This window comes from Gopherus evgoodei, chromosome 11 (genome assembly GCF_007399415.2).
Source record: "Gopherus evgoodei ecotype Sinaloan lineage chromosome 11, rGopEvg1_v1.p, whole genome shotgun sequence".
In the NCBI taxonomy this organism is placed as follows: Eukaryota; Metazoa; Chordata; order Testudines; family Testudinidae; genus Gopherus; species Gopherus evgoodei.
In genome coordinates this window covers 15,760,299-15,771,246 of record NC_044332.1, presented here as the reverse complement: position 1 = coordinate 15,771,246, position 10,948 = coordinate 15,760,299, and the positions used below count along the sequence as shown (strand labels likewise).

The 10,948-nt window shown below is 41.8% G+C and overlaps 1 protein-coding gene across 6 annotated transcripts in view; it reads left to right on the top strand.

The window, feature by feature from the left end:
• Positions 1–299: 299 nt before the first annotated feature.
• Positions 300–10,948, top strand: part of UNC80 (unc-80 homolog, NALCN channel complex subunit) — a 197,667-nt gene continuing 187,018 nt past the window's right edge. For all 6 annotated transcript variants that reach the window (XM_030580475.1, XM_030580473.1, XM_030580471.1 and 3 more), the window contains exons 1-2: positions 300–420; positions 1,597–1,645. In XM_030580475.1, the coding sequence (XP_030436335.1) occupies positions 329–420; positions 1,597–1,645 (141 nt within the window). In that variant the 5' untranslated portion in view covers positions 300–328. The remainder of the gene's footprint in view (positions 421–1,596; positions 1,646–10,948) is intronic.

The window sequence follows — 10,948 nt, the reverse complement described above, 5'->3', positions numbered from 1 at the left end:
CCCTGGGCGGGCTGGGGACGGTTGCGCCCGCCACAGGTGGTGCTCAGCCCAGCCGCGGGTGAGGGCCCGGGGGCGGCTGGCGGCAGCAGCCCTGGCGCTGTAGGCGAGCGCTGCCTTCCCTGGGGCCCCGCTGGGTGGGTGGCGCCCGGCTCCCCGCCGCGGGCTGCCGCTGGGCGCTGTCCGCCGAGGGAGGTGCTGAAGGCCGGGAGGAGGCGGACACCGTCGCTCGCTCCCGCCCCCGCGTCCCTGCCTGCTGCAGCCATCTTGCGCGGCGGGGGAAGCGGGGCGGCCGCCGCGGGCTGGCGCGGGCCGGGCCGCCGCCGCCGCCATGGTGAAGAGGAAAAGCTCCCAGGGCCCGGAGCAGGAAGGCGGCCGCGGCGTCCCTCTGGCCATCCAGACCTTCCTGTGGCGGCAAACCAGGTGCGAGCTGGGCCGGGGCTGCGGGGGTCACCGGCGCGGACCCCTGTCCAGCTTGGCAGGCAGGCAGGCAGGCCTCGGGGGGCCCCTCAGCGCTGCTCCCGCCGGCAGGGCTGGTCCTGCCTGGCGCTCTGCCCAAGTCGGAGCGCCCCTAGTTGCACTGGCTCCCGGGTCAGCGCGGGGCTGCAGGGGTCTGCTGGAGGAGTGGGAGGCTGGATGAATAAGGGGGGGGGGGGAAGTGTAGGCGAATAGTATTTTTACACCCTCCCCCCCACCAAACAAACAAACAAACAAACAAAACCAAAAAACCTCCGGTTGTCAACCTGTTAGTGAGATGTTTGTTTTTGTAGGGTGTGTGTGTGTGTGTGTGTGTGTGTGTGTGTGTGTGTGTGTGTGTGTGTTGTTTAGCCCAGTGGTAGACTGCTAAGACAAGATTCCAACTGAGGCCTAAGTTTGAGCAAATACTGTAGGATGAGGGTCCTAAATGGCCTCATAGACATCAAGGTCAGAAGGGACCATCATGATAATCTAATCTGACCTCCTGCACGGCCACAACCTCACCCACCCACTCCTGTAATAGACCTATAACCTCTGGCTGAGTTACTGAAGTTCTCATGTCTAATTACTTATTGTGGGGTGGGTGGGTTTTCTGGTTAAAGCTTGTGAGGAAATAGAAGCCCCCAAGCAATTCAGATAGTTGTGTATTAGAGGAAAAGAATCATCAACACAATCTACTAGCAAACCGCAGCTATTCAACTCATAATGCCTGTAATACTTAATATATTCTTACTCTCCTAAATACTTTGATAAACGGTAAATGTGACTACTAAAAAATACATCATTTGGATGAGTTAAAATGGCTGAATTCTTTTTACCTTTAAGGGAAGAAAATACTATTTTAAAAATGTCTTGCTTTCATATTGGTATTTGCATGGTATTTGTGAAAACCTTCTGTTTATGGAAAAGGTAATAACATTCTGTACACTGCTTTCAACAGGTATCTGAGTTTCTCATGGCTTCATTACTGTTTGTTACATGGGCTTATCTAGCCACTTAAGTAACATTGTCACACTGACAAAATAATTTAATTAAAATGACTCAATAAAAACATGCTTAATATGCATAGCTATAACTACTGTTATGAAAACTAACTCTTGTTTTTGTTTGTTGGATTTTTAGTGCATTTTTGAGGCCCAAACTTGGAAAACAGTATGAAGCTTCCTGCGTGGTATGTGGCTTTTTTTTTCTTAAACTCATCGTAGTTTACTGGTTTTATGCAGCATTGGCTAAATATGGAAACGTGATAAAGGCTTGAACTCAAAGGGCCAAATAATCTCTGGTGTAAATCCACCTACATCAGTTGTTACCCCAGAGATGGAAAAATGTTTCAAATACCTATGCAAAAAAAGTCAAACCAGACATGTAGCTCAAAATGCAATTAAAAGCATATCAGTTGAGAAATCTGTCATGTTCAAAGATCATAGTAAAGACCATTAGGCAGACAGCTTCAGTGAATTATCCACTGGAAACTCCATCTCTTTCTGCAAAGGATCATGCAAATTCAGAGCTTACTAGGATGCAGAAGAAGGCTAGTGTCGTATTTTCTGTAAACGTACGCTTTTAAACTATACATGCTAAATTTCATTTTCTATCATGCTGCCAAACTGTGTACTGTTCTAACTGGATCTGCCTTTTTCTATGGTCCTCCATACATTCTGATAAGTGAAACAATTCTGCTGACATTGACAAATATGGTCCATTCACTGTTACCTTCTTCCTCCAAATCAACAGGCTACATAACATGATCCTCCTCTAGTGCCCCCTGCCTTTTTTCGCATCAGTCTGAGGAACATCAGCACCCTCTAACTCTGAGGGTATGTCTACACTGCAATTAAAAACCCGCAGCTGGCCCATGTCAGCTGACTAAAGCTCAGACTAAAGGGCTGTCTATCTGCAATGTAGACATTTGGGCTTGGGCTAGAGCCCAGGCTCTAGGACCTTGCAAGGTGGGAGGGTCCCAGAACTTGGGCTGAAGCCTGAGCCTGAATTTCTACACCACAGTTAAACAGCCCCTTATCCTGAGCCCCATGAGCCTATGTCAGCTGCAGTCTAATTGCTGTGTAGACGTACCCTTGATTTGTAAACAGGAAACTTAAGTTTTTCCCAAAACAACCTCTGAACAAACTCACCAAAGCTTTCTCTGCTATTGAATATAATGAAGACTGAGCACTAAATAATACTTTAAGCTTTTATGGTACCTTCCTGCTTGAGAGTGTGGTTTTTTGTTTTTAAATGTCACAATACTTTTCTGTAGAACTATAATCCTTTTTTGAGGTGGTGGAGATGGTGGTGGTGTAATGGAATCGTGGAGAGTGGAGTGTCTTGTCTGTGGTCTCTTACCTTAGTAAATCAGTAGCAGAGGTAAAGTAGAATGCAGATCTCCTGATCTCTAATCCTGTACTTCAAACCACTAGGCCATGCTCCATCTCCACAGCGTTAAACAGAGGTTGTTTTTTGTTTTTTTTTTAAATACTCCCAAGTACCAGGAACCTCACATCTTGTGGAATAGCATGAACGTGCTGCCGAAGATGGGTATGAGATCACAACATTCTTGCATGTGATTTGAGTAGGGGGCTGTAAACAGTGTTTTAAGCACCTGAGAAGCACAGTTAGATGAGATAGAGTATCTCAGGCTAGTGTAAATGGGGCAAATACAGCGTTATATGTGAGCAGGCTGTAAGTAGAGGGCATAAGGCCCTAAAGAGATGTCATGCTGAAAAACTGTCTTAAGCAAAACACATTTTGTACTTAGTGCCTCTTTGGATGGGGTGAAGGAGGGGCTTCAGGGACCTGAGCAGGGTGGATTGATTTAAATCACCAATTTTAATCTCTGTTTACATCAGCAAGCAGGAAATCTTGATTTATTTTTTAATCAATTTTAATCATGTCTCTGCATTTGTAGTTTCTTAGTTCTCTTCCCAAAGAAAGGCTGATTCTCACTGGCTGATCAACATTTTAATGGTGATTGGCAACTAAATATAGTCTTTTTTGCTGACCAGGAGAACACTCTATTGATATACATTTGTTTAAGCAATTATATAGCTTAATTTACATTTAGTTTTGCATTTAAAACTAACAGTTTCTGATAACTACTTCCTTGTTTAATTAAACAGTTTAGTATCTGTAGTTAGTTCAATTCATTATGTTCTTCAGGATTTTAGAACTAGTAGATATCCTCTCACATGTAGTTTTTAGTGATAGATTGGAAGAGGGACACCAAACATTGCAGCTTGTTCAATTTGATTCTTTAACTTTTGAGGGAAGTAGTCATTCCAATGAACTAGCTGAATAAACTGACATAAAGAAAATGTTCTCTCTGAAATTGCAGAAGAGGCTACTGCTGTCAAAAGCTAGTTCAGTACTTCACCAAACTCTGGTTCCAGGTGCCTAGCCAATGACCTCCAGCTGTTCAGTGGCTTGGCTTTCTTGAAAACTTGGCTACAAACATGTACCATTAATTTTTGTTTGTATTTATCTTAAATGACTTTAGAATATAATAAATCAGGCCTCATCAAAGATCGTCAGTTTCAAATGTAATTAGGTTTATTTTTTAAATAAACAAACCTGTTTAACAAATGTTTCTTTCAGTCCACACTGCCCCTGAGGTCATTGCTCAGCTACCCCTACCCCTTGTTACTGGTGGCAGCTGAGTCTCTTCCTCCAGAAGGGTGCTGGGGCCTTCCTAAAGAACCCTTCCGTTGGAGGACCCCTGCACACTTGGTAATCCAGAGAGGTAGGATTGCTGGGGGTCACATGCCCCCAAAGTCCTGGCTGTGCAGTAGTTGAGGTTGGGGCTTAGCCAGCACTATGCCTGCTTGTGCTATTGGCAGCAGGTAATTATCTCTCTTTCACTCAGACATGAAAGGTCATGTGACTTGAGTAATGTTATACAGGAAGCCTGTGGCAAAGCCAGTCCCAAAAGCACCTGTATCATCCTGTCTGGTATTGTAGCCCTGTGATTAGCCTTGCTCTGACAGAATGTATGTAAACTTCAGGTGTAAGGAGCTAGCTGGTCCCTATAAGGAAGTGCCTAAGGAGATGCAAAATACTGCAGAGGGAAATAACCACCAGACCAGAGGGTCACTAGGGAACAGGGTGAAGATAGACCAGTGATGGTATGAACAAACTCAGAACAGGTTGTTGGCACATAATAGATGGCCTCAAAAGGAAAGTCATAATGTAAGTGACCATGAGGGAGCAGAGCACTCACCAGGAACAGACTCAATATTGCCTTCGAGTCTGCAGTCACTATAATCAGTTCATGATATAAGCTTTCAATACAGTTTTCCAGATTGCCAACTCTGCGAATGTTCCTTTCCTTTCTGTAATTCAGGTGACACTGCAGCCCTTAAAATGTGTCAGTCTGCTGAGAATAGTTGGTCAGGCTGTCTTTTGAAATTTCTTACTAAGGCAAAGTTACAATAAAATATTCACATACTAACTACATCATACATCAGTTTTATAACTTTTTCTGGGTCGGGTTAATATTCAAAGAACCTGACTACAGAATCTGACAGGTGAGCCACCCTCCTGTGTGTTTATTGATAAGGGTGATAACATTTCTAAATACCTGTCTTCTTGTTGGCACTTCTCTTGTGTACATAATTGGTATGAAAATATTTTATTACAAAGACAGTCCATATTTTAATACATCACAGTTCCATAGGAGGAAGAGTTACATTTTTCCAGTAATATAAAATACAAAGTCAAGCTACTAACAATAAAGAAGAAATTAATTGGTTCTGTTTAATATGTAGATTCTCTCCTGGAGCATTAAGTAAGGAAGTCAAGGGGGCTCTAGGATACTGGCATTTTGTCATAAAATGAATCTCTTTTTAATAACTTTTTCCCCAAACCATCTAATTCCTGGACTTAACCACTATGTGTGCAAGTATGTACCATTTTCCTTGCAGTGCCTCCAACTGAGCGACTCCCTGGTAGCAAAAATGTGCCAGATCTTAACTAGACTCAAATGCTATCTATACAGCAATTTATAAATATTTCCTTTATGACCTACACATATTGAAGATGTATATCCTGTTTCCCATATAGAGACCCACTCCTCTATATCAGGTTTTTTTTTTTCCAATTCCCTGGCTCATCTTTTCATCTGGGTTGTCTTTTTATCAACATCTTTTTCAGTCAAAATTGGTATGTATCTTAAAAATCAAGCCTTTTTTTTAGCTTGCTCCTGGTTGATTGAACTCCTTTAATGAGGTTAAATGTCTAGAGAGAGCTGCCTTGTATCCAGATTTCACAATAAAATGTTTGCCTTGTTAAATACAAGATCTTTATATAATTTTAGTATGTCATTATTACATATCTTTTGGTATGATTTCAAATCAGGACCCAGGAACAACTGTTTGATTGGAGCAATCTTGGCTTTTACCCACAACTAGAAGCTTTGATATTTTCTAGAGATAAATTCCTGATTATTAATGAAAGTAGCTAAGGGAGAGGGCCTCTCTGACAGCAGTTTTTTAGAAAAATAGTGCAAAGCTGCTGAGGTGGTCTGAATGAATGGGTTATTTTTTTTCTATATTTAATAACCTGGATTTCTTTTTAGCCCAACAATTACTCTGAATATTTGGGCTCCAGTCTTGATTGAGTTTTACCTAGTGTGTGTATGGTCAGTTAACCTAATTAATCACATTTTAATTGTGATGGATAATAATAATAATAAGGCAAATTAGGGAAAGTTAGTCTACCCCACCTTCGAATGTTCGAACACACCCTTTCTCTTTTTATGTTTTTATCATGAATTTTAATAATGCATCCTGCTATATTTTTAATGTCTTATCAGGGATGTGCTGAAACAAAAGTAGTATTTTTGGAAAGACATTCATCTTTACTGAGGCTACCCTACCTAGCCAAAAAACTTCATATTTGTTCCATTCCTTCAAATCTTTTATTATTTTATTCCACATTGGAAGGTAATTTACCTTAAAAAGATTTTCTCCACAATATTTATTCCTAAATATTGTAAAGTCTTCTTTATCCATTTAAATTGATGCAGCTGACAGTTTGATTTGGCCTTTTCTGGAATATTAATTTCTAAAATTTCAGATTTATAGTGGTTTATTTTGAAGCCTGCTACATGCCCAAATTCCAAAGTCAATTGTTTTATAATTTTTAACAAGGCTTCGGGATCGTGCAAATGTAATGAGACATTGTCAGCATCCAAAGCTAGTTTGTGTTCTAATCCAGAAAGCATTTTGATGCCCTTTATCAAAGGGCTGTTTCTCACATTTATTGCAAATGGCTCCAGAAGGAATATATAGGGCTTATATACACTTTTTAAACTGATTTCCAAAACCAAACCTTATCAAAATCTGTCTAAAGTAGTCCCACTACTGCTGGTCAAAGAATATCTCAGCATCTAATGAAAGCAGCACACAGGAAATTAATATTTTTAGATCAGATTTGGAGTACTTCTGATATCAGATAGATGTCTGTTGTCAAACAATCCAGATTGGTGTGGGTGAACACATTTGGGCCAGGTGACACTCAATCTGTTTGCTAGCAGCTTAGCATAAATTTTAGCATCTACATTAATTAAAGAAACTTGTCTGTATGAAGTATCAGAAGAGTAGCCGTGTTAGTCTGGATCTGTAAAAAGCAACAATGAGTCCTGTGGCATCTTAAAGACTAACAGATGTATTGGAGCATGAGCTTTCGTGCGTGAATACACACTTCGTCAGACACATGTAATGGAAAATTCCAGAGGATAGATTTCCATTCCATACAGCTAAATTCAATGTGTTGCATGATGTCAAGTATCAGAGGGGTAGTTGTGTTAGTCTGGATCTATTAGTCTTTAAGGTGCCATATATTCCTAAAAAAAAGCGATCTTTTTGCAAAAAAAAATAAAATCTTGTTTTTGATTGGGAGCATATATATTGGCTGTGTGATAAGTCTACCTTTCAAAGACCCATTATTTAAAATCTGCCCTCTGTATCTGTGAGTTGTGCTGAAATAATAAAAGGGAAGTGTTTACCAAACAGTATTGTCAACATTCTTCTATTAGATTGATCTGGAGAGACAAATGGTAGCTGTATCCAAGAAGTATTCAAGTATTTATCATTTTTTCTTCAGGTATGTGTTTCCTGTAAATTGATTATACTTGGAAAATCCTTTTTCAGGGAGCAGAATACCCTTTTACTTTTTGTGGCATTGTTCATCCCTTTCACATTAACAGTTATAACACTAATAAATTCATCCATGAGCACCAACTCTGCTGTTGCTCAGTATATCACCCTTTGTTAAAAGCAGTGAGACTCGCCAGCCAGGTGCCAGGTCTCCATTACATTTATATCTCTTCTTTAAATATGACATTTTAAAGTTCTCCTCATGCACAATAATTTTAAAACTCCAACATACATTACTTTTTTGTTTATTTCTCTCCTTTTTTAACACCAATATTGGTGTACCCAGATCCTGAGGCTGATTTACCATAATTTGTTTGAATTCTGAGCCCTAAAACTCTGTTGTTATATTTTTTTCTATTAAAACATATAACAATATTTAACTTGTTTATATTCTCTTATTCCCTTTTTCTCTCCCACCTCCCTCCCTATGTATTTTCCAACGGTTGCCTGGTCTTCTCTAGTTGTGAGAGCCCAGGCTACCCTTACTTTCTCTGTCGGTGTGTAAATTCCCTGCAACATGGAACTATTTTTATATATTCTTAAGAACTAAGTCTTATCTTATCAAACATCTTTATAACATTGGGCACTATGAGATTATTATACCATCTTTGACTTAACTTATTCTGACATTTTCCACCATAGGTGACCCTTCTCCAATTAATATACAGTTTGGGATGTTTGTGATAACTCAAGTCAAACTTACCTCATTAGGGGAGATCTGCATTAATAACTTAGTTTATAATGTGATTTATATTACCTTTAATATTATACACATTGTGTGCTATATCCACATAGAGTAAACTATCCAAGGTGCTATATACCCCAGCTACCATTTAATTATATCCCTTTGTCATTATAACCACATGGATACAATATCCATTATTTATTACACTCACTTATCCTATGTAATAATCCTGTTCTTGTCTAACTGCTTCCATGGTTTGTTTGGTGGAGGGGGAGATTTTGTTTTTGGGGGAAGGAGGGATGGACAGATCTTTGTCGTGAAGGATTTCTTTCCTTTCCTACACATCTAGATCTTCTGGTTTTTCCTCCTGGCTTGATGTGCCTCTTTCTAGATGGCCATTGCCACCACACTCCCCCTTTGGTTTGTCCTTTCCAGAATCGCCACTGCCACATTTCCTCCCCCAGCCACAACAGTTCAACTTTATTTTTTTTTTTATCTCATTGCACTCACTAACTCCTTACAGCAGGGGTGGCCAACCTGTGATGCCGGAGCTGCATGTGGCTCTTCGTAGGTTAATACATGGCTCCTTGCATAGGCACTGACTCCAGGGCTGGAGCTATTGATGCCAACTTTCCAGTGTGACAGGGAGTGCGGAATTCTCAACCTCCTGCTCTGCCCCAGGCTCTGCCCCCACTCCATCCCTTCCCCCGAGCCTGCCATGCCTTCGCTCTCCCCCCCCTCCCCACTGGAGCCTCCTGTGCACTGCGTAACAGCTGATCATGGTGAATGGGAGGCATGGGGAGGGAGCGGGAGGCACTGATTGCTGGGGCTGCCGGTGGGCAGGAGGCACTGCAGGTTGGAGTGGGGGGAGCTGCTGATATATTAGTGTGGCTCTTTGGCAATGTACATTGGTAAATTCTGGCTCCTTCTGAGGCTCAGGTTGGTGGCCCCTGCCTTACAGGATAAGGAGGTTCCAGTTCAACATCTTTGAGCTTTCCAAGTCAATTTTAATATATTCTTTAAGCTGATGGCACTGGATTCTGTGGCTGGATTTCCTCCCCCCGAGGCAGCTCTCTGTTACTGGCATCTGCCAGCTCTCTTTAGCCTTCCCCCCTTCCCCTTCCCTACCCCCCCAAATCTGGCTCCATGGTTGGCTATTCATTTTTAGGGCACAAATCTGTGGATTCAGGTTGGCCTGGTTCTTTTTATCTTCTTATATTGCTTTAATTTATTCCCTGTATTGATGAGATCTGGATTAGGTCACCACTATGTTTGCTAGCTTAGCCATGCCTCTGTCAGGCTGGCGTTTTGGTTTTTTTAGCCTAATACAGCCAAACCCTTTGATTTCAGCTACATTTATAGGTCCCCAGGATCCCTCTTCTATTTTACACATTTCAGCGCTGTTCTCCTGCCAAGGGTATATGTAACTTCTAGTGAATGGAGGGTAAAAAGTGGGCTGTTCATCTTGATTTTGCATCATTTTCAGGCAAGAATAAAGTAAATGGAGTCACTGCACACCTGCGTTGCTGCAGATGAGAGCAGAGTCTGACCCAGAGCGCCATATTTTGCACTTAGTGTGCAGGGAAAACATCAGCTGAACTTGCAGGGAGCTGTGCTTGAATAAACAAAGTAGGGCAAGGCCGTGAGGAAGTTGAGGGAAGGATCCAAATTTTGCTGTCACTTGTGCTAGTGTAAGCCAGATCAGGGACTGACGCTGTAACCATAAGGCCTGGTTTTCCCAATCAATAATCATTAGCTTGCTCTAAAGTTTGCTTAACGGGCCATTGGAAAATCCCTCATACACAAATGAATCCTCTGGCAAACCTACATTAGCATCATAGCTCATTGGCCATCTCCCTTCAACCCACTGGCATAAGTCCTCTTAGCTCAATTTATTCCTAGCCGTTGCAAAAGCCCCTGCAACCTGTGGGCAGCTGGCGTAGGTTAGAGCAGTCTGAAAGAGGCTCCAATCTGACAACCTTCCCAGACCCAGATACCCTAAAGATTGGAGGAACGTGAAAGTGGTTTAAAGCCACCTTTGCACACTCCTGAATTGTACTGAGTGCTCAGAATCTGGGCTGTGTTTTTTTGAAATAGGCTGTTCCGTAGCCTCTAGGGCCCTATGCCCTTGGGATCTTTTGAAGATGAGGACAGGAACTTGAATTGGATCCAGTGCTGGATGAGAAGCCAGTATATTATGCAGAGCAACAGAATGGCCCCACATCTGCCTCCCACGCACATAGACATCAGCATAGAATGGCTGCTTTGTGATTTTTTTCTCCCTTCCCTTATAAATTTGATATGCTCTGGCAATTTACGCAAGAATGTGGGCCTCTGTTATTTTGTTCCTTTGTTAGGACGATCCATTAACAAATCAAACTTAATGTTAAATAATGGTAGATAAATGCCTTGTTTATTCTAGATTGTGCACAGAAAGGTGTATATATGAGCAGTCCCTTTCATACTTCTGTGTGGGACAAATTGTATTGGCCTTACTCGCAGTTAGCAGTCTCTTATTTCTTAAATAGGCCCACTAATGTGAATGGGGTTAGTGGCTGAGTTAGTTACTACTCACTCTGAATGAGGGAAGCAGAATCTGGTCTGTTATGTGTAGCTGCTGTTCTGTTGCCTGATGAAG